At 48.2% G+C, this 24,714-nt stretch overlaps 1 protein-coding gene across 1 annotated transcript in view; it reads right to left on the bottom strand.

Annotated features, from left to right (window-relative positions):
- Positions 1-24,714, bottom strand: part of ADCY5 (adenylate cyclase 5) — a 448,084-nt gene that overhangs the window by 159,412 nt on the left and 263,958 nt on the right. Inside the window, exon 3 of the mRNA XM_060262724.1 lies at positions 22,575-22,696. Within this exon, the coding sequence (XP_060118707.1) occupies positions 22,575-22,696 (122 nt within the window). The remainder of the gene's footprint in view (positions 1-22,574; positions 22,697-24,714) is intronic.

Below are 24,714 nucleotides of genomic sequence, written 5' to 3' on the forward strand. Positions count from 1 at the left end.
AGACTGAATGCATGTACTCAGGCTGATTCTGCAAATAAATAAATAAATCCTTCTTGTGGCTTGTTCAGGGTGCACTTTTTTTTCCCTTCCACAGTCACAATCACAAGGTGACCTTGGGTCAGCCACAGTTCTCAAAGAGCTCTTATCTCGCAAGCAGTTCTCTGAGGGCTATCTCAGCCTCACCCACCTCACGGGAAGTCTGCTGTGGGGAGAAGAAGATGATGAAGATATTGGATTTATATCCCGCCCTCCACTCCGAAGAGTCTCAGAGCGGCTCACAATCTCCTTTCCCTTCCTCCCCCACAACAGACACCCTGTGAGGTAGATGAAGATGAAGATATTGGATTTATATCCTGCCCTCCACTCCGAAGAGTCTCAGAGCGGCTCACAATCTCCTTTACCTTCCTCCCCCACAACAGACACCCTGTGAGGTGGGTGGGGCTGGAGAGGGCTCTCACAGCAGCTGCCCTTTCAAGGACAACCTCTGCCAGAGCTATGGCTGACCCAAGGCCATGCTAGCAGGTGCAAGTGGAGGAGTGGGGAATCAAACCCGGTTCTCCCAGATAAGAGTCCGCACACTTAACCACTACACCAAACTGGCTCTCCAGGAAGGGAAGGATATTGTAAGCTGCTCTCACTCCAATAAATCCAATATAATCATCATCATCTTTAGTTCAAAATATATCTATTATTTATGTATTTAATTTATACTTTCAATTTCTATCCTGCCATTCCCTGCACAGAAGGGCTCAGGGTGGGTTGCAACATAATAAAATAGCTAAAACGATAGCTTTACGGTAATAAAAGCTATCACATTCAATTTACAATCGCGCATGATAAAACCGATGCATTACAATTAGTGACTATCGGGAAGGGATATCTGAGGTGGGACTGAAACTCTAAGTTGGGGTTGGTATTAGGGTTGCCAAGTCCAGTTCAAGAAATATCTGGGGATTTTCGGGGTGGAGCCAGGAGACATCAGGTTGAAGCCAGGTTGCAACAAGCATAACTGAACTCTAAAGGGAGTTCTGGCTATCATATTTAAAGGGACTGCACACCTTTTAAATACCTTCCTTCCACTGGAAATAATGAAGGATAGGGGCGCCTTCTTTTGAGGCTCATAGAATTGGACCTCCTGGTCCAATCTTTTTGAAACTTGGAGGGTGTTTTGACGAGAGGCACTGGATGCTATGCTACAAATCTGGTGCCTCTACCTTAAAAAGAAGCCCCCTACAGAGTTCCAGATACCCACAGATCAATTCTCCTTTATACCCTATGGGAATCGGTCTCCATAGGGAATAATGGAGTGCCAAGCAGACATTTCCCTCCCCCTCCACTTTCTGATAACCCTGAAGCGGAGGGAAGGTCTCCAAACCAAGGGATCCCCTGCCCCTACCTGGGGATCAGCAACTCTAGTTGGTATTTATCTAACCATTGCTATCCCTGCCTGGTGGAACATCTCTGGCTTGCAGGCCCTGCAAAATTGTTTCCGGTCCCAGAGGGTCCTGGTCCCACTAGGTAGAGAGTTCTACCAGGTCAGGGCTGAAAAGGCCATGTCCCTGGTTGAGGATAGCTGGGGATTACCAACTGGTTTTCATTGGCTGAGCATTCAGCTCTTTGGGGGACATACAGAGAGAGGCAGTCCCACAGATACGCTGGCCCCAGACCGTTTATGATCTTTTGAGCAAACTACTTAAATAGGAATACAGAGGCAGATGGCAAGGATACACTATTAGTTATTGGCCTATTCAGTCATTGTACAGGAAGAAATCTCAGCTTGGTTCAAGTCTTGGAATCCCACATGCTCTTTCATCATGGCTGGCCCAAGTTGCCAGACTTTCATCATGGCAGTCCAGTTGCCAGACTTTCAAATTTGGTGGGGCACATGTCAAGTCTGAGTTATGCTTTACTAGTATAGATTTAAACTCTGGTTCAAACTTTGGTTCAGGAAATGACTCCTGGGTAAAAGCCATACTGTATTCAAGTGCTGCTAGCTCAACCTCTCCCTACCCCCCTTCTTCCCTTTGTTATGTAGCAAAGCTCTGCAACTAGCTATGAGAAAAAGATTACTGTGCCTTCTCAGAGATAATGGGTACCAAGGAAGTGCCCAAGGCCAGCCAGGCCTGAGAACAATAAAGTAACAACGATGTGTGAATGTGCTCGCTTAAGAATACCCCCTCCCGTAGGAATTCCTCTGATCTGTACCTTAAATGTTTGCCCTCTGTATATGCTCGCCAGTTCTCTCAATCTCTGTCGACCAGTCTTGCAACATGTTACAATAAACTTGAAACTTTTATCAACAAGGACTCGTTATTGAAACATCAGACTTGACATTTTGAGAGAACTCCTTTTTGGGGGTTTCGACCGTGCCAGCAACTCGAAAGGCCAAATGGCTGACCAGATTCCAGGCAACGGAGAACTCCCACTCGAAGTGGGCTCGGAAGGGGCTACCCCGTGGCACGTCTTGGACCCCCGGAGGGCCGCGGAGTCTCCACCCGAATTCCAACTAGTGCTGTCCCCCAGGCAGTATCAGCCAAGGACCTCGACCACCATAATGGACCAGGCCCCGCTACGCAGAGATGCCATCCTGAACCGCCACGTCAGGCAGATCCAGATGGCTGAGGGTGAGGCCGTCAGCCCGAGCTCCGGGGAGACGGGGGAAGCGGACAGCATCATCGTTGTCCACGTGGGGGAAAGCGGAGATGATGGAGCCGGGGCCTGAAAGGCCGAGTGTGAAGAACCCCGGCTCAAAGGGCAAGACGAGGAGGATTATGAACTGTTCCGCTCGATGGTCTGGAGGGAGATCGACGGAGCCATCGGAGGGTTGTGGGACGAGGTCCGGGACCTGACGATCCAACTCGGAAGAGCGCTAGGGGGAGCGACCTCCAGACGCCCGGCAGGGCCCCCCGCAGCGACCAGAGGCCGCCCCAGTCAACCCGCGGCGGCCGCCGCCACCCCTCCCCCAGGGAGAGTCGGGGCACCCCAGGCGCCGGCACCGGCACCCCGGGCCGCTGGAGCTCCGGCGGGGCTCCGGCACGTGGGGAGAGAATTGGATGCCACCTTCGACGGGGACCCGGAGGAGGTGAACTATTTCGCAATCCAAGCGAACAGCTTCATGGATTACTGGGGGAATTCATTCCCGGATGAGTTCAGCCGAGTCGACTACCTGGGGTCGAAGCTGAGAGGGTCGGCCAAGAGATGGTACGTGGGCTTGTGTGAAACCAGGAGCCCGATCCTGGATGATGTACACACCTTCCTACAAGCCTTGCTGACCCAATATGAAGACCCGCTGCAAGAAACCCAGGCGCTAGCGGCCCTACGGGACATGCAACAGGGGGCCCGACCCATCCGAGAGTATGCCGCCGACTTCCAGGCCAATGTAGACAGAGTCCGGGGCTGGAACGAAGTGATGAAAATCGAGCAGTTCACGAATGGACTGAACGCGAGCATCCTAGACCGGGCCCTCACCCAAGCCCGCCCGGCCACCCTAGTGGGGTGGATTCAACTAGCGGGGGAGGTGGAGAACAATCTCAAGAGAGTGGCCATGCTCCGGCAGCACCAGTCCGGAAAGACCCCGGCCCGAGGGGGGCCCCCGAAAGCGGAACCGCCCAAGGGAAAGAAGCAGGTGGCGGCAGTGCCAGTGGGGCCGCGCAGGTGCTTTCGATGCGGAGACCCTAACCACTTGGCTTCCAACTGCCCACACCCCCCACCGCCGAGAGCCGCCCCAGCCCCACTGAAAGCCGCCGCACCAACACCGAAGAAGCCGTCCAGCCGCCCTAAGGATGCGGCGAAGAGCAGCGCGGCGTCGGTACAGGAGGAACTACAGGAGGAGGAGGTGCTCCTCTCGACCGAGCTGGCAGACCTGGCCTAGATTGAAGAGCCGGCGGGAAACGAGGCCGACCTGCTGCCCTGAAGGCGGCTCAACAGCAGGTCGATCACGACGAGGAGCCGCTGACGGTGAGAGTGACTGGGAAATTGTACTTTGTGACTGTGAAATTGCTGAACCCCAAGTTACGGAGGTTCATGCAAATACGGGCCTTAATAGACTCGGGGTGCAACAGGGAACTGATGTCCCCCAGGGTGGTGGAGGCTTTGGGACTAGAGAGCTCACCGCTGCCCCACCCCATGCTGTTCGAGCAAATGGACGGGTCGGTAATGTGTGGGGAGCCGTGCACGCTCGAGACGCAGCCCTGCCCGATGGGGATCGAGGAGCACTGGGACCAGGAGTTTTTTGTGATCGCCCCCTCATGCTCATACCCGGTAGTGTTGGGGGTGGGGTGGTTGGAGAAACACGAGCCATTAATCAGATGGAGGGCCAAAACCATCCGGTTCCTGGACCCAGGGTGTGAATCACACCTATGGAACTCGGCGTGGGGGCTGAAGGCTCCTGCTGCCAAAGAAAGGGCTTGTGTGATGGTGGAGGAAGTACACTCAGTCCCTGAGCCTTATCGGGACCTCATGGAAGTCTTTAGTGAGAAGAAGGCCAATCAGTTGCCCCCCCACCGGAGCACAGACTGTGCGATAGAACTAATCCCGGGGGAGACCCTGCCCAAGGCGAAACTCTATCAGATGGGGTGGGCGGAGAAGAAGGAGCTGCGCAAGTTCCTAGATCAGAACTTAGCGAGGGGGTTCATCCGGCCTGCCACGGCCCCCCACGCCGCTCCGGTCCTATTCAGAAAGAAAAAGGACAACTCGTTGAGACTTTGCACTGATTTTCGCGGGATTAACGCGATCTCCATGTCAAACGCCTACCCCATCCCCCTCATCCGGGACTTGCTAAGTACAGTGGCGGGGGGGAAGATATTCACCAAATTGGACTTGAGGGATGCTTACTTCCGAGTGCGCATCAAAGAAGGGGACGAATGGAAGATGGCATTTAACACCCCCATGGGACAGTTTGAGTACTTAGTGATGCCGTTTGGACTACAGGGGGCCCCGGGGGTATTCATGAACTTTATCAATGATGTGTTGCAGGACTACCTGTACAAGGGGGTGGTGGTTTACCTGGATGACATCATTATTTACTCGCAAGACGAGAAATCGCATGTAAAGTTGGTGAGGGAGGTGCTCAGCACCCTGCTGAAGCATCAACTGTATGCCAAACTCTCTAAATGTGAGTTCCACCGGACGGAACTAGATTACTTGGGATTCCGGGTGTCCGAGCGCGGCTTGGCAATGGACCCGGCGAAGGTCCAAGCGGTATTGGAATGGGCTCCCCCGAGGACACGTAGACAGCTCCAATCGTTCCTCGGGTTCGCAAATTTTTACAGACAATTCATTGAGGGGTTCGCCCAAATAGCCCTGCCCTTGACTGATCTCCTAAAGACCAAGGGCAAGGGACCGGAGGCCAAGCGGCCCGGGGCGAGGCTGAATTGGACAGAAGAGTGCCAAGCCGCGTTCGAGCACCTAAAGCGCCTGTTCACTAGCGAACCGGTCCTAAGCCACCCGGACGAGCAGAAGGCCTTCGTGGTCCAATGCGACGCCTCCGACGTGGCCGTAGGAGCCATTCTCATGCAAAAAGATGGGGAGGGGAAGCTAAGACCATGTGCCTATATATCCCGAAAGTTCTCGGACGACCAGCGTAACTGGTCAGTGTGGGACAAAGAGGCGTTCGCAGTGATGTTTGCCCTGAAAACGTGGAGGTCTTGGCTAGAGGGGGCGAAGCTCCCTTTTGAAATATGGACTGACCATAAAAACCTAGAGGCTCTAACGGGGAAAAGAAAGCTAAGTGAAAAACAAATTCGGTGGGCAGGGTTCTTCTCAAAGTTCAATTTCACCCTCAAACACATCCCAGGGACAAAGAACTTTCTAGCGGACACCCTCTCGCGGCTTCCGCAGCACGAGAGCCAACGGGAAGAGGTGGTGGACTCGTTAATTTCCCCCTCGCAAGTGGCGGCCATGGTCACCACCCGCTCCCAGAAGAAGAAGAGAGAGTTGGGGGGAATTAACCCTGAGCTGATCGCCCGAGAGACCGAGAGGGAGGGGGATGAGAGGCCAGAGGGGGTGTAAAAGGCCAAAGACGGGCTATGGTACAAAGGGGAAAAACTTTATGTGCCCAAGCTCTTGAGGAGGGAAATCTTGCAACTCTGCCACTCCTCCAAACTGGCCGGGCACTTTGGTTATGTCAAAACGCTGCACCTGACGAACAGACAGTTCTGGTGGCCCTCCCTCCGCAAAGACGTGTCCGACTTTGTCACCAGTTGCCCCATATGTATAATGGCAAAAAAACGGGGGGGGGGGAAAGCACCAGGCTTGCTACAACCACTTGAAACCGCCAAGCGGCCATGGTCGATAGTGTCCATGGACTTCATAGTGGAGCTTCCCCCCTCGCGGGGGAAGACTGTCATTTTAGTGGTGGTAGACACGTTCTCCAAGCAAGCGCATTTTATCCCCTGTTCCCAACTGCCCACCGCCAAGAAACTAGCGGCCCTGTTCTTCGATCACGTGATAAAATTACACTCATTCCCAGATAAGGTCATTAGTGACTGCAGGCCGCAGTTCGTTGCCACCTTCTGGCGGGAGTTCTGTAAATTAGTGGGAATGGAACAGGGGCTGAGCTCAGCGTACCACCCGCAAACGGACGGACAGACGGAGAGGGTGAACGGGGTGCTCGAGCAGTATCTGAGGTGCTTTGTGAATCAGAGACAGTCAGATTGGGTAGAGCTACTCCCCTTCGCCGAATACTGTTACAACAACACGATGCAAAGTTCCACCAAAGCTTCCCCGTTCTTTACAGTATTTGGCTATGAAGGGAAACCGCTCCCGCTGCTACCGGGCGGAGCGACGCCAGACAACTCCACCTCCTTCGAGCAGTGGTGGAAAGGGCCAAGTAACAGCTGGCCAATCATTAAAGAAAATTTAGAGGCAGCGAAGGAGTCCTACAAGAAGCAGTATGACAAATCCCATGTCCTGGCGGGAGAGTTTAAAGTAGGAGATTCGGTGTTTGTCTCAACAAAAAACTTTCCCTTAACCCAGCCGTCCCGGAAATTGGCTTACAAATTCATAGGGCCCTTCAAGGTGAAAAGAGTAATAAATGCGGTGACTGTGGAACTGGACTTGCCACCAGCCCTGGGTAAAATCCACCCTGTGTTTCATTGCAGCTTGATCCGTCGAGACCCGGGGCCGTCCAGCTGGCATCCTCTTTCCACCCGGCTCCTCTCCACCATGGCCGACCGCTGCCTCGCCACCCAGGGAGCCCTGGGTTCTTTCCCCCCGACCAGGGCCCCTCCCCTCGCTGTGGAGGGGGCTTAAGGGGGGCAGTATGTCAAGTCTGAGTTATGCTTTACTAGTATAGATTTAAACTCTGGTTCAAACTTTGGTTCAGGAAATGACTCCTGGGTAAAAGCCATACTGTATTCAAGTGCTGCTAGCTCAACCTCTCCCTACCCCCCTTCTTCCCTTTGTTATGTAGCAAAGCTCTGCAACTAGCTATGAGAAAAAGATTACTGTGCCTTCTCAGAGATAATGGGTACCAAGGAAGTGCCCAAGGCCAGCCAGGCCTGAGAACAATAAAGTAACAACGATGTGTGAATGTGCTCGCTTAAGAATACCCCCTCCCGTAGGAATTCCTCTGATCTGTACCTTAAATGTTTGCCCTCTGTATATGCTCGCCAGTTCTCTCAATCTCTGTCGACCAGTCTTGCAACATGTTACAATAAACTTGAAACTTTTATCAACAAGGACTCGTTATTGAAACATCAGACTTGACAGCACAGACATATGATTTTTGTTTTGGAGGACAGGGGGCCATCAATAACCCCCTCCCTGCAGCAAAAAACAACCCCCCTGCTGGCACTAGGGCAAAGCCTTCAGCAGCAACAGAGCTTCCACTGCTGGTGGGGAAGGACATAAGGAGGGCTGCTGCGATACATCAGGCAGGATAAGGGCACAGTAGTAGTTTGTCCAGGACACTGCAGGGCGCCAATCCAAGAGGCGGATGTGCAGATCAAAAGGGGGAGAAAAGAATGGTATAAACTGCTTTGGTTTCTCCCCACCACAGTGGAGAAAGACTGTCCTTAACCTAAGTAGAGGCTGCAGGGAGGGGAAAGTAATGGAAAGCTGGAGTCAGGTTTATTTATTTATTTATTTATATTTTGACTTATATCCCGCCCTTCCCACCGAAGTGGCTCAGGTTGCCAACTCCAGGTTGGGAAATTCCTGGAAATTTGAGGGGTGGAGCCTGGAGAGGGTGGGTTTGAGGAAGGGTAGACCTCAGACAGCTACAATGTCATAGACTCCATCCTGCAAACCAGCCACCCTGTCATTGTTGTCAATCTCCAAGTGAGGGTGGCATATCACTCAGAATTACAACTGCTTTCCAGATGGCAGAGATAACTTCTCCTTGTGAAAATGGCTGATTTGCAGGGTGGACTCTGTGTCATTATACCCTGCCGAGGTTGCTTCCCTCCTGCTTTGGTCCACACTATGATTTCAGACCACTCACAGACTTTCAGCCTAACCTACCTCACAGTGTTGTTGTGCAGATCACAAGGGAGGCAGGAGAAAGATGTAAGCTGCTTTGGTCCTCACTGCAGATAAAGGCTGTACTTTTCCTAGATAGAGGCTGCAAGGAGGAGACTGAAAGATGAAGTCAGATCAATTCCCCTACAGAAAATGGCCACCTTGGGTGGGTGGTAAGACAGTGGGGGGGCACTCACCCAGAGCCTCATTCTAGAGCCCATTGTATTTTTCTTCACAATGGGCTTTATTTCTAGTTAAATATAAAGCAGCAGTCTGACATTGTTTTGGAATAGATGTCATATAGTAAAATGAAGTGAGTTCAATCATTTTATCACATTCATTTCAAAAGCAACCAACACAGACCTAATTACCATATCCCAAAATGGCATTTGGCTGCTCAGAAGACCAGCAGCGATCACCACTATTTCTATAGAGACTCACAATTTGGAGAAGTGCCACTGGTTTTTGAAGATCTGCAAAACTAAAAAAAAATCTGTCAATCTAAAGTGCAGGAATAACAACTACACTCTTCATCACCTGTGTGGAGCACAGCACAGAACTTGCTGGACAAGGGTGGATGACATTTGCAGGAGTGAATCACCAAGTAGAGAAAGAGGTTTCTCAGGGAGCAGCAAAATCTCCCTTCTAAGGACTCGTAGAGCAGCTTTCTCACAGTTAGCCCCTAAAATGGTAAATATGTTCAATGCATCATTTGTTCGATTTCTGACTCGCCCCTCAGGGCAAGTAACAACATATTACAATTGAGCAAACCTGGCAAAGCAAGTTGTGATACAGAAGGAGGCAAGAGAGAGGGAGAAGAAAGCAGATGACAGCCATTTGCTTGGGGGACAGAGTGTTGGACTGGATGGGCCATTGGCCTGATCCAACATGGCTTCTCTTACATTCTTATGTTTCTTATGTTTGTTAACTCTTTGATTATCTGTATGCTAACTCACTGCTATTCAAACCAACTGCTTTAGTCTAATTTTAGCTATACTTTATCACTTAGTTACTTAAGCATCTTGACTCAGATTAACTCTTCTTGGCAAATAACACCCCCCCTATGTAATGGTTTGGGTAGTCTGTTTCAATGTATCGGAAGAAGTGGGCATGTACACAACAGCTTATACTCAGAATTCAACTTGGTTGGCCTTAAAAGTGTCCTTGGACTCAAACTTTGTTTTGTTGATCCAGACCAACACAGCCGCCCACCTGAACATATTTGCAGAGAATGACTTGGATCTCACAGAGCATTTCTGCAAGAGGAAAGGGAGGAATTTCCATTAATTCTACCCACCTGCTACATCCCTCCCACTTTCCTGCTGCTAGAAGGTCCCCTGACCTCAGGAGCACCATTTCATGGAGCATTTTGAGCTGCAATAGCAGGGAGTTGATCCCTTCCCAATCCTCCATGTGATCCAAGCCACGATATCCAGTTTCTCACTTGGATAAGTGAACATATGAACATCTGAAGCTGCCTTATACTGAATCAGACCTTTGGTCCATCAAAGTCAGTATTGTCTTCTCAGACTAGCAGCGGCTCTCCAGAGTCTCAAGCTGAGGATTTTCACACCTACTTGCCTGGACCCTTTTTTGGAGATGCCAGGGATTGAAACTGGGGCCTTCTGCTTCCCAAGCAGATGCTCTACCACTGAGCCACCATCCCTCCCCTGCTCTCCAGAGTCTCAAGCTGAGGTTTTTCACACCTCTTTGCCTGGACCCTTTTTTGGAGATGCCAGGGATTGAACCTGGGACCTTCTGCTTCCCAAGCAGATGCTCTACCACTGAGCCACCGTCCCTCCCCTTGTCCCTCCCACTGTTTCCCTCATCTACCTACAACATCATCTTCCATTTAAACTCTGGCCTTTTGTCAATATTTTAGAAAGCTGGTCCTGGAACTCTCAGACTGCCTTTGTTTAGATCATGACAGGTAATTGTGTTAGTGTGTCTGTAACAATAAAAAAAGAGCAAGAGTCCAGTTATACCTTAAAGACTAACAGAATTTGCGACACGGTTTGAGTTTTTAGGAGTCACTGATGGCTTCTTCAGATACCAGTTGCTATTGGACTATTGCTCTTTTCTCCTGTCTCTGTCTAAGCATTAGGGAGGAATTCCAGGTTTTTCACCATGAGGTGCTTGAAGGCCACCCCTGCTGGTGATTCAGATTGCATGGGAACAGCGGCAGGAGCAGCCACACATCTCATGTTACTTAAGGACCTCGCTGGCCAGCTGATCAATGGGTTCTTTAAATGGAAGGGGAGGCCAGCCCAGCTGCTTCTGCTGGTGCTCTTGTATGATTGGGAGAGCACCCAGGACCAGGTGCCAGCCTCCCAGGCTATTTAAAGCCCCCCAGGACTGTGCCCTAGATGACTGCCTAGGGTCACCTAGCAGGCACACTGGCCCTGTCCGCAGCACCAGAGACATCCCGCCTGCCTTGACTAGGACCAGGGCTTTTTGGCCCTGGTGGAATGGGCTCCCTTTGGAGATCAGGGCCCTGTAAGATCTGTTGCAGTTCCAAAGGGCCTGCAAAGCAGAGCTGTTCCTCCAGGCCTTCGGTTGAGGCAGTGGCTGTCACTCTCTATCTGGCCTCCTGCCTCCCCCCCTCCCCCGGTACTTGGGATCTGATGGGCCTCTGGACCTGATTGGTCATGACTGCTGAGGTAGAGCTTTTAGTCGGGATTTTAGCTGTCTACATTGGAATTGTTAATTAGTCTTGTACTTTTAATCTTGTTCAATTGTTTTAATCCTTGTTGTAACCTGTCCTGAGCCTTCTTGTGCGAAGGGTGGGATATAAAGATAGAGAGATGACGGACAGACGGACGGACAGACAGATTGATAAAACTGAAACAGTGTTTTATGTAGCCAGCAGACCATCAATTGCTATACTTTCCCTTTTCTTATAACTCACTGTATTATGCAATGATTCTTTTTAAAAAAATATTTGAATGGCCATACTTTACTGTATTTTGCACTGTACATAGGGAGTGCTTTCACTCACCACACTGTACTTTTTGCACTGTATGTTTGGTTTGCACACAATCCAATGCACAGCCTTTTCTTTTGCGTGGTCTCTGGTACTCAGTACTCTCTCTGCTATTGGAAGGAATGCAGGAAGCAGCCAGGCACGCTTCTTCCCACACGCATTGTGCCTGGATCCAGCTCAGCTGTGATTCCCTTCCCCAAGGATCGTTTTATATTGAATTATGTCATTTGCATCCCTTTTTTATTCCGATGAGCTGCTTTGGAAATCAATTTCTGGATACCATACACAGCATTCTAAAGAGAGCCTTGCATTCAGTTCTATTTAAGTGGCTTACAGCCCAAGAGTTTGTTGGTTAATATTTGCTGCTGGAAAGAACCTCTCACCCATACACACCATATTGTTGGGACTCATCATTGTTATACCAAAGGTGAAAAAGTAGCTTGGAACAACACTATTTCATAGGTTTACAGATTTTGTTCCATAACCAACATCTACTATGTTTTTTACAAAGCAGCTGAATAAGGACAGTTTAAAAAAAAATGGCTTTGTCTTGTTAATGCATGTTGGGTCCCAGTTATCTAAGGAAAAGGAAGGTCTATAAATATTTCAAATATTTAAAAAAAAATACTGGAAGAACTTAGTGCTAAAACAGATTTTTTTTTTTTGCATGGAAATTCTACCTAAGTTATGAACAGTAGCTGAAAGAGGTTATGTTTGGAAATTCTGAAGGTCTCCAGGGACAGTCTTTTCATACACATTTCATACTTCATACAGATTTGTTTAATTTTAAAGGACAAGAAAACTAAGTCAACTTATGCTTAGCAATTTGAATTAAAAATGCATATTAAAAAGCCCAGATTAATTATGAAGTGACACTCTCTCTCTCTCTCGGCTTGACTTCGCGAACGAAGATTTAAGAAGGGTGCAATAGTCCACGTCTGCTGCAGGCTCGCTGGTGGCTGACAAGACCAATGCGGGAGAGGCAGGTCCGGCCACAGTGGCTGCAGGGAAACGTCTGATTTGGGGTTGGTGCTGTAGCAGTGCGATTCTTCCTCAATCTCCTTTTGTCCTCAAGGCCAGCTATGCGTGCGTTCTCAAAGGAAGAGACAGCCTGGTGGATGGTGTGCCTCCATGCTTTGCGATCTGAGGCTAGGTCAGACCACTGGTGATGGTTGATGCGACAGGCGCCAAGGGATTTCTTCAAGGAGTCCTTGTACCTCTTCTTTGGTGCCCCTCTATTTCGATGGCCGGTGGAAAGTTCGCCATACAGAGCAATCTTGGGAAGGCGGTGGTTTTCCATCCTAGAAATATGCCCTGCCCAGCGCAGCTGCGCCTTCAACAGCAGTGCCTCGATGCTTGTAACCTCTGCCCTCTTGACAACATGCTGACTTATTACATCTTGATGATGTTAAACAATGTGGTGTGGGCTTTTTTTAAAAAAAATGGGGTTCTGCTGAAATATACTGTGTGCAGTGTGCCTGTGGAGCATGAATTTCTCCCTCCTTGCTGCAGCCCAAAATGCACCAAGAAATGCAGCTCCAGGGAGATGAGGCAGAGGACTGTGCCAGAACAGGATAAGGGCTTCTGGATGGCTGCTGAATGAGGAGGGAAATGGACAAAACTCACCCCTCCTTGCATATGCGGATCCGTTCAAAAATGTATTATGCATCGCTGGCTATGTACATCAAACTAGGGTGACTTTGAGACGGATGCTAATGCAAAGCAGTTTTTTCCCCACATCCCCAAAAGTACTGAGGTGCTTCTGTGTTCCTCAAAGATTTTCCCTGTCTTTGCTGTGATCATTCCCAAACCTGTTTTACTGAAAAGTTTTGGAAGAGAACACAGCAAAACAAAGCTGCTATTAGGATTTCCAGCCCACGGCTGGCAACTTTTCACAGAGTTTGGGAGGTAGGAACTGGCTCACTGGCATCACACCAGCATGCTGATGACACTTCCAGTGAAAGCTGAGACCTGGACCCACCTGAGTACTGTTTGCGGAACCATGTGGAGGGGCAGGATAAAATAAAAAGCAGGGGCAGCCATGGCAACTCCTTGCCAGGTGGAAGGGCAGGCAAGGGTCAAGTGTGGGAAACTGGTGCCCACTTGACCCGATGCCAGCCCTATCAGCTGGCCTTGGGATGTTCAGACGGGTAGGGGTGCCCAACAGCTATTTAGGGCTCCATGCCATGCCCTCTCACCATCTTTGGCCATCTGACAGCTTGGCCCGCCCACCCAGCTCTTTAATTAGGTGTTTTGCAAGGGGTTGCATGAGGATCTGTATAGTTGATTTATTTTTGTCACAACTTGGCGGTATCAGCATGGGGCTGTGTGCCCATTTCCTGAGTGTGGGGATCCCCCTAAAGGGCATGAGGGGTGACTGGCATGCCCAGCCTGGGGCATGTCCAGGGATTACCCTCACACTCAGTTGGCAGGGGAGACCACCTCTGGGCATCCACCCTAGTGGGATCCCAAAACTTTCCATCCTATAATATAGTGGGTTCTATGCATGGAGGAGTCGCCAATTGAGTGATCATAAGCTCTTTAATAAACATGCTACAGGATAGGGCTACATTACAAGACTGGGGCTGGGGCCCACCGGCCCAACTTATATACATCTCTGGATTCCCACCCTAGCACATCATTGGGTCATTCAAACCGGTGGGGGCTGGTGATTGGTCTAGGGCTGCAGAGATTTGGATCCTGCAGCCCTTTGTTCCCGAGTCCCCAAGCTCAATCCGTATGGCTCCAATGAGCCCGGCAGGCACACCCAAAGTCTTCACTTGAGTCCACATACATAACATCCCTCCTCCCTTAGTTCGCAAGCCCCTAGTGGACATAGTCTTTTAGGTATGCGGGCTTGCAATGCTCTCGTGTAGACCGCCTGAGGGCTGGTGTAGGTGGGGCCGTGGCGGCAGCTTCCGGGGCCCTGGGCGTAGGGCTTGGTGCCGAGGGAATCTCGGCTGGCAGAGCTATGTTCCCCATGGCAGTCCTGTTGTTCAGGTGGCAGTCCTGGCTGCTCTGCTGTCTCGGGTGCTGGCAGGGGTGTTGCTGCTGGTCTTCCTGCTTCCCCTGGCTCATATGATGCGGCGTCTGGTGTGGCTGTCGGATTTGCAACACTCTTGTCCCCCTCATCTCCGGGCGACTCGCGTGCCCATAATTGGTTGATGTGCTGCCTCATCGTGAAACCCCCCTCAGATGTAATCTCGTACATAATGGCACCCAATACACTGGAGACCCATGCTGGTATCCACGCTGGCCCACCCCTGAAATTTTTAGCAAACACTAAGTTTCCTGTGTCAAACACCCGGGGCGCCCAGACTGCTTCCGGCACCTCTTGTAGGTTGGGAGCTTGGTCCGGGTGCATACGTTCAAGCAGGGTAGTCAGCTGCTGGCCCATGAGCAGCTCAGCTGGACTGCGGCCGGTGGCGGTGCTGGAAGTGGAATGTTGTGCCAGGAGGCACTCGGCTAAGCAGGCTTCCCACTCTCCATGTATGATGCGGTGGAGCATTTCCCTCGTAACCCGCACCATCCTCTCTGCTTGGCCATTGGTAGAGGGATGAAAGGGGGCTGTCCGTATGTGTTTTATTAAGTTCCGGCCACAGAAATCTTGGAACTCGGCCGAGGTGAAAGCCATCCTGTTATCCGATACCAACATATTCAGGAGGCCATGTGTGGCAAAAACCCTGCGGAGGGCCCCTAGCGCCACCTGTGTGGATGTGGACGCTACTGGAACTACCTCCATCCACTTAGAGTAGGAGTCCACAATAATGAAGAATACCTGCCCCTGGAATGACCCTGCAAAGTCAAGGTGCAAATGGGACCAGGGGTTGCGAGTGGACTCCCAATGTTGTGCTGGGGCAGCGCTGGTCAGGTCTCCTGGCATGTCTGACATCTGGCCACCCAGGATTCAATTGCTTTGTCTATCCCGGTCCACCACACATAACTGCGGGCCAGCACCTTCATGTGCATGATTCCCGGGTGGGTCTTGCGGAGGGCTGTTAGGACTCGCTAGCGCAGTACAGGGGACACCACCACCCTACTTCCCCACAACAGACACTCTTTATGCACCGATAGTTCGTCCCTCTGGGACGCAAATATCGAAAATTCCAAGCCCACCCAGCTTTCTGGCCACCCCCTCCACACCCAGTCCAGAATTCGGGATAGAGTTCTGTCCTTCGAGGAGCAACAGGCAATGTCCTTGGCATGCACTGGGCAGTCTGGGAGGGACTCTAGCGACATGATCTGGAACTCTGGGGCTGGATCTGGGTCTGTTGAGGGCAGTGGCAGACAGTTCAGGGCATCGGTGTGACCAATTGCCTTCCCCGGATGGTACTTAAGGTTGTACTGGTACACCCGTGGTGAAAGCATTTGGGGCGTTTGGCGGTCAGGGGCGAACAGGCTCAGTAGGGCCTTGTGGTCCATCAAGGTGGTGAAGGGCCGGCATTACAAGAAATCGTGGAATTTTTAAACCCCCGCCACGATGGCCAGGCCCTCTTTGTCTATCTGAGCATAGTTTCACTCTGGTTTCTGTAGAGTCCTCAAATAGTAAGCTACTGGAACCTCATGGCCATCCGGTACTATGTGTGACAGAATGGTGCCCATCCCGTAGGGTGAAGCATTGCACACTAAAACGACGGGCAGCCTCTTGTCGAAGTGTGCCAGCAAGCTGTTGGAAGTTAGAATGTCCTTTACAGCCTGGAAAGCAGCAGCTTGCTGGCGACCCCAAACCCATGGTGCCCGTTTGTCCAACAGTCTGTGTAAGGGCTCTGCTACCACCACCTTGTGGGGGAGGAAGGTGTGCTAGAAATTAAAGATTTCCAAGAGTCCACATGCATAACACATCCCAAGGTGACCAGCAGGTCATTGACTGGCAGGCAGACTAGTCCATGAGCCAGATCATTACTCCATGCGGTGTCAAGGCTTATTACAGCTGTAACCAATAAAGTCGTGGCCAATTTTATTCTACTCTTTCTGAAAAATGGTTTGTGTGTGTGTGCGTTATTTCAACTGAAATTGTAACTTAGTTCCTCCCCTTGGCTCTGGAGCTGCAAGCCAGAATGGTCTTGCGCGGGCACACACACACGCACACAGAAGTTAAACTGTCTTATGCCAAATCAGTTAACCAGCCCATCAATGTGCGTACTGTCTCTACTCAGACTGACAGCATCTTTCCAGGGTTTCTGGCAGAGGTGTTTCACATCACCTGATCCTTTTACCTTCAATTTCCAAGGATGTAACCTTGGAATTTTAACATGCCAAGCAGATATTCTATTACAGACCGTGCCCCCATCCCCCCTTCCTTTCTGCCAGCACTTCAGGTGATGGCTGGCAATTAATTGGATTGGAAAGAGGTTGACCATTACGACAGGAGACCTGGCAACATAACAGCGCTGCTGGATAAGACCAATGGTCCATCCAGTCCAGCATTCTGTCATACACAGTGGTCAACCAGTTCCACTGGAGGGCCAACAATAGGACGTAGAGGCCCAGGCATTGCCCTGATGTTGCCTCTTGGCTTTGGGATTCAGAGGATTAGAGCCTCTGAATGTGGAGGTTCTCCTCAGTCACCATGGCTAGCAACCACTGGTAGACTTCTCCTCCATGAATATCTAATCCCCTTTCGAAGTGGCCATCACTACATCCTCTGGCAGTGAATTCCACATTTTAATCACTCTGTGAAAAGTAGTATTTATTTTTGTCTGTCCTGAACCTCCTGCCCATCAGCTTCATCGGATGCCCTTGAGTTCTGGTATTTTGGGAGAAGGAGAAAAATTATCTTTGTCAACTCTCTCCACTCCTTGCATGATTTTATAAACCTCTCTCATGTCCCCCCCTCAGTCATCTCTTTTCAAACTGAAAAGTCCCAGGCTGTTCAATCTTTCCTCATAGGGAAGGTGCTCCAACTCCCCGAATCATCTTGACTGCCCTCCTCTGTACTTTTTCCAGCTCTGCAATGTTCTTTCTGCGATACGGTGACCAGAACTGTAAACAGTATTCCAAATGAGGCCACACCACAGATCTGTACAGGGGCGTTACAATATCAGCCATTTTATTCTCCACCCTAGCTGGCCTCCACGTGCTGAGAAAATACAGATCTTCCAGGCCCTGACCATATTGGTGCTAATGTTCCTACCCCAGTTAAGTTTTCTTGAGGAAATAATGGATAACGCTGGCCATTCCTGATGTATTTCAGCAATACAACATTACCTGTTTACCATCAATTGTACAAGTCTCCTCTGCCTCTGTTTCTAGAAACCTACCACAGGATAATTTTCAGATTCATGGACTAGAAGCGTCAAAGTCCTAGCAAAAGGTACACAAGCTACTGGTGCGTCTAGCTTCTTCTCCTGTGCATATTTCAACTTACATATGCTTGGTTTAAAAAAAAAAAAAATCACTGGAGCACAGCTATTGGAATGACAGAATGGTGGCATGTGGGAGTTCCCCCTTCTCACACTTTAACATTCCTCAGCATAGGGTGTGGGGGAGGTTTCCACTGGAAAGAGATCAAGGCTGATACCATGGTGAAAATGCATAAATACTCATTCTAATACAGATAGATTGCACTACTGTGCGCAAAAGCATTTAAAAAGGAGAAGATGAAACGACAAAGTGGTATGTTTTGGTACATTAACCAACAGCATTGGAAAGCTAAGCATATATTTTGTTTGCAAAGCTGACAGGCAAACTTGTATTTCTGCAAATGGTAGTAAACTTAGACTATTCAGTTGGTCGCCTTAACAACCAACAACAATAGGTTTAGCTTGATGGGGTTTATTTCTCAACAAACGTTTAAAAGCTGAAGTGCCATTCTTACCATGCCTGGATACTATCTCCAAAAGGAACATCACAGTGAGATAATTTAGAGGAATGTAAATGACAAGCAACTTTTGATTTTCATCCCAGCGGCTTCTCTTTTTGATGACTACATTTCACCAATTCCAGATACCATTCAGGGATTATTGTGGCAAGGGGTTACCGTAAATAGTAACACTGAGCATTTCAAATTTTGACTTGGAAAGTCAGACCTCACAACCTAATAATATATTAGTGTCTTTACGTCTGCTGTAAACTTTTATGGGATGAAAAACGTACTCCTTCAGCGGCACAATTCATGTTGTTTACCTAGAAAAGGAGGCGGCTGAATCCTGAAAATACCGTTTCTCACTTGGGTTCTTGACAATGACCTTTATGTTTCACACAGAGATGTTGGAAAGATAAATTCACGCTGCAAGGTTATTTTTATTCAAATTATCCTTTCTCTTACAGAGGAGTTTATTGTGAGTGGGAAGAATCTTTCAGTAAATGGCGATAACTAACATCACAAGCGTGTACATAGTCACCTCTCCATGCACAGACCATTTAAGGGACTGGGCTGGAAATGTCTGTGCCAAACAAGGTAGGAAAATATCAGTCACAGGCAAATTACTTACAGAAGAGGGAAGACACAGATTGAGGGTGCGGCAGTTTGAAAGAGACTCAGCAACGCAAGAGAAAGGAAAGTGCAGAAGAGATCCAAGACCTGGCAAGTTTGGAAAGAGGCCGCTTCATATAGATGAGGACTGAGTGACATCTTAGCGATAGGGCAGCTCTTGAAAAAGTGGACTGCAAATTAAGCAGGCCTCCCTTAGGGTCAGGTATGGAAAAAAAAGCAGCCACAGGTAGATTGAGCACGCATCTGGGAGGGACAGGGGAGATGGAGTGTGTAAAAGCAGAGAACTCACAGTATTTATTCAAATGTTTATACACTCTTTTTCTCCCCTACGAAGACCGGAACAGTTTATAATATTGTTCTCCCCTCCTCCATTTCATCCTCACAACCACAACCCTGTGAGGTAGGTTAGGTTGAGAGGAAGTGACTGCCCCAAGATCACAAGCAGAGCTTCCAAATCAGAGTGAAGATTTGAACCTGGGCTTCCCAGGTTCTAGTCTGACACTAACCACTGCACCATTCTGGTATTGCTGTGTTCTTTACTGTCTTCCTTCTCCTCTCCTACTCACTCCCATTCCAAGCATCACTAACAAGACTTCAGGTTCCATGAGAAGTAGCAGTAACAGTGGCCCATCAAAGCGAGGACCTAACAATTGTCCTTTAATGGTTTAAAACATTTAATATATGGTGATTAGCCAACACGGTACACCTGTCTACCTAGAATGTAGAGTGGGATAGCAGAAACTCACAGCGAGATACACGAAGTATTCTTAGACGTCACGATTCACCACAGGGAATTGTGTTTTGTGCTGGTGGAATTCCCATGGCAACTGTAGTCAGCACATTTATATAGCTTCTATTGCTTGCTTTGCTGCCTGATCCATATTTTCAAAACAATCATTTTAGGTAGAAGAAAATAGAAATGGTGAAGTCACACATAAGAGCATTGGGACTACATGGCTTTGTACTCTGAGGCGCTCACTCAGGGCCATGTGTGATTTCTAAACTGTACCTGCTGTGTACAAGCATTATCTGTAAACAAGGGCTATGCTCTTGCTTTTATTTTTAAAAAAGAACATCCAAGCATTGCAAGGATGTTTATGTCAAGCAATGTTAATCTTTGCTTTGAATGTATGATGCTAATTGAATGTATTTGCAATGTCTCATAAATGTTACTAACCATAAAGTAAGCTGGGTACATCAAAGTAGAATATTGTCGGCGCCCTGGCTGCGCCTCTTTCGCTTTTACTAACAAATGCAAGAATTCGCTCTTTGAAGATAAGCGCCTCCAGGGATGAGTTCTCAAGCCTGGTCCCAGGGAAGGAAACCACAGGGGAGATAAGGGAAGTTACAGTGTGAAGATTCACACGTGAATTCCGCATTGTTTAGAACTTGTAGTTTTGTTTAGAAAACCTTTGATGTGACATCTTTAAGTATGCTCTGCAACGTTACTAAGTATCAGTTCCAATACTCAGCTCACTGCATATGGATTACCAATAAACCTTACTTTGTTTCAACTCAAGGACTGGTTACTTTGAAATCTAATTGCTTGACAGTTTAGATCTGTGTCGGATACCTTAGTCTGCACTTGCGCAATTCTAGAGATGCGACAAATTAACACAACCCTCTGCATGCTTCTTCATTCGTGGTAGGGAAACAGCGTAAGCTGCCTGCACAATATGTCTAAAGGTCATGTGATATGTTGTCTCTATTGAAAAAACTGAGTTTTCAGTACAAAATAAACCTATGTACATACCTTCTTGCAAACATGTTCATGAAGGTAAAAACGCTTTTACAGTTTGCACTATGATTCCCCTGAAAAGATCTTAAGTCAGCCGGGCATGTGGCTATTTACAGCCCTGCATGGATCCGGGTAGACTCAGACAACAGAACCATGTACAACATAATAATTAGAACAATTATATAACACAAAACATCCTCAGTTCATAAATAAAGGACACACATTAAATTACGTTACCTCTCAGATTTCTTCTTTCTCCTGTCCTGTATCCTGTACTAATATTATCATACTGAATTGCTCTCCTTTCTAGTTAGCACGTTGGCCTCATTTTAAAGCTCTTTCATTTGAACACATGATATTCACAAACAGGAGTTCAATTCAAGATTAGAGTCTGCTCTGATCCCGGAAACTTTATTTAAAATAGTGCCACATAGATAAAAGGATGGAATCATCAACACAGGTTATTTCTAATTTAAAAGTGCAGGCTGCTGTTGTGTGGTATAATACTTGGATTTCAGCTGATTAATTTTCAATTAATTTGAACCAGTCAGTCTCAGTACTTCTGTTTAAATAGGCTACAAAGTGGTATTCACTGGGACTAAGCCATTTTAGAGGCAGTAACACAGGTCTCAGTACTTTGTAGATGGCAAACCAAGCTAATCAGATTAATCTGGACTGCACATTTGAGTTAAGAAAACTGCTCTGTCTTCTACAATGGTTCAATTTCATGACAAAAGCCAATTGTTAGTGCAGATAAGTGAAACTTACCCTCCCCTCTGCTCATGTTATGATTCCCCCCCAAAAAAAATCTGCAGATCAGCTAACACTAATTGCTATCACTTTGATCAGACACATATATGGTTCCAAAAACATAAACAGCCAAGAGAAATTAATACTTATACACTATGAACACAGCAAATAATAATTAAAGACAAGAGCAAAATGGACAAACTTTATCTGGGATCCGAAATTATAACAATTTATTTATGGCAACTGCTGGGCGATAAGAGGGACTTCTCAGGAGCAGTAGGGAGGCCCATCCAATGTACAGCAACATGTCCATGTCACTGCCTACATGACCCATATGTGCCATTGATGTGATGCTCTAGTATTTGGGCAAAAACTCTATGGTACATTTGGCTTCTACATTTGCCCAAATATCACCCCAATGTCCCAGATGAGATGACATCAGTTCCAGGTCATGAGGGCAATGACACAGACATGCTGTTGCATGTCAGATGGATCTCTCTGTTTTCCAAGGTCTGTCCCCTACCCCCAGCCAATTGACTGGCAGCAGGGAGGTGGGGCCTGGCAGTGGGGGATTCTTGACTCCACGGGGGAGGGCGTGTCTGTCAACCTTAGAGCAAGGAAGGCACCAGGCCAATACATTCAGTGAGAAGGTCCCATAATTAGAGTTTCACATAAACAAGGCTTAATTCTCAGGATCCCTTCCCTTAAACTTTGAAATAGAAGGGCCTCTTGTGTGTTCTCAGCAGATAGATGTTTCATGTGGAAAATAGAATACTCAGGGCACAGGTTCACGATTTCCCTCCAGGATGACTATTGACCAATCCCTTCCAAAAGAGTGAATAAAGCAGTTTTGCACTTTGTGCCCAACTGAGTCCCATGTGCAAACTAAAGTGCTAGATGCAAAGGGTTGAAGGCCGGAATTTGGCCTGTCAATTTAACTTACCTCAGTTCCATCCGTCCACTCTTTCTTGGAACGTAACTTGGGATTTCATTTCCCACTCTAAGGAGATAAGCCTGTGTTATTCTAAAAACATATTTCTCCACCCACAGCATTGCTTACATCCCATTTCGAAGCATAAACAGTGCAAGGCAAAAGAAAAAAAAAGTCATACATATTTCAGTTATCTCTTTTTCCACTTCTTTTTTTTTTTTTTTTTAAACTGGGACTGTATTATGGATGCATTCCACTCCTCTCACTCTGCACTTACCTGACATTGTCATGCTTCTGGATATAAATTTTATGAAACATCATATCTTCTTTTTTGGCATTAATATCGGCTTTCATCTCCATGGCAACATGACGAGGAAGTACAGAGAGCAGGAGGCGCTCCTGTCGTGTGAGACAGATGAATTAATTAAAATACTTGCTATCTCTTTAATAACACAAATGCACCTCATGTGAGGAAAAAGAAACTATTCATTCGGAGGTACATGGGCACAACCCAGGATATTTCCCATGATCTTATGCCACACCGTAATGAAACATCAGAGGATACCACGACAAATCTTTAATAGTTTCAACTTAACTTCATAATAGCTGACGTCTCAAATGCAGCTGTTCTATCAGAAGTTGGCAACACAGAACTGGTGCGTATTGTCACATTGTTCCTGGCAATTCCATGATACCACATGCATCACCTACACTAGAATGCAATCAGGCTCCATCCAGTTTGCAATATAAGTTGCAAAGCAAAACCTTTTCGTGTGCTTAGGGTCAAACCAGACATCACAATGGCCAAGGGTCCAACCAGTGGCTGCCAACTCCATTTTACAGGAGAACCTCGCCATTTAAAAGTTGCTGCAGTGTGGCAGACCCATGCAATCTTGTTTCTTCCAGTACTTTCTCAAGAGGTGCTTGGATAGAAACAAGACTGGATGTTGGCACCCTGCCACAACAAGTTGGACCCACATAATAACTAGTTTGGAGAGCCAGTTTGGTGTAGTGGTTAAGTGTGCGGACTCTTATCTGGGAGAGCCGGGTTTGATTCCCCACTCCTCCACTTGCACCTGCTAGCATGGCCTTGGGTCAGCCATAGCTCTGGCAGAGGTTGTCCTTGAAAGGGCAGCTGCTGTGAGAGCCCTCTCCAGCCCCACCCACCTCACAGGGTGTCTGTTGTGGGGAAGGAAGTTAAAGGAGATTGTGAGCCGCTCTGAGACTCTTCGGAGTGGAGGGTGGGATATAAATCCAATATCTTCATCTACCTCACAGGGTGTCTGTTGTGGGGGGGGGGAGGAAGGTAAAGGAGATTGTGAGCCGCTCTGAGACTCTTCGGAGTGGAGGGCGGGATATAAATCCAATATCTTCATCTACCTCACAGGGTGTCTGTTGTGGGGGAGGAAGGGAAAGGAGATTGTGAGCCGCTCTGAGACTCTTCGGAGTGGAGGGTGGGATATAAATCCAATATCTTCATCTACCTCACAGGGTGTCTGTTGTGGGGGGGGGGGAAGGGAAAGGAGATTGTGAGCCGCTCTGAGACTCTTTGGAGTGGAGGGCGGGATATAAATCCAATATCTTCATCTACCTCACAGGGTGTCTGTTGTGGGGGAGGAAGGTAAAGGAGATTGTGAGCCGCTCTGAGACTCTTCGGAGTGGAGGGCGGGATATAAATCCAATATCTTCATCTACCTCACAGGGTGTCTGTTGTGGGGGAGGGGGAAGGTAAAGGAGATTGTGAGCCGCTCTGAGACTCTTTGGAGTGGAGGGCGGGATATAAATCCAATATCTTCATCTACCTCACAGGGTGTCTATTGTGGGGGAGAAAGGTAAAGGAGATTGTGAGCCGCTCTGAGACTCTTCGGAGTGGTGGGCGGGATATAAATCCAATATCTTCTTCTTCTTATACTACTGTCTACATAGGATTGCTCTGGGAGCAACAGGACAAAGTAGAAGGGCAATGACGTAATTCTGAATGGACATAATTCTGGAGTGCAAATCAGGATCTGAGCCCTTTCAGGAGTTCAGTTTTGGCGTTCCCTATGTGTAATGGAAATACGTGCCACACGTGGCCCTTTTCATACCTACCGTTTCCATTTTACAAGAACAGGGCAACGTGTGAAAATGCATATCCTCAAAAAATCCAGCGTTCCCTTCATATACAACAAAGCCTGAATATCAAGATTATGAAAGTATAATGCCTACATGACATTATGCACACATGGTTGATAGGAGACCTCAGAAAGGTTACAATAACTGGAGTGACAATGTTCCTTCGCTGCTTGTTCCCAGCGACTGGTACCACTGAAATCATGACTGATAGAAAAGAGCTCTGACATGGATGGTGCAGGTTAGCCTCATCTTGGCAAATCTTGGAAGCTAAGCAGGATCAGCCCCAGATAGTACTAAGATGG

The sequence above is a fragment of the Heteronotia binoei genome, chromosome 21, assembly GCF_032191835.1.
Source record: "Heteronotia binoei isolate CCM8104 ecotype False Entrance Well chromosome 21, APGP_CSIRO_Hbin_v1, whole genome shotgun sequence".
Taxonomy (NCBI): domain Eukaryota; kingdom Metazoa; phylum Chordata; class Lepidosauria; order Squamata; family Gekkonidae; genus Heteronotia; species Heteronotia binoei.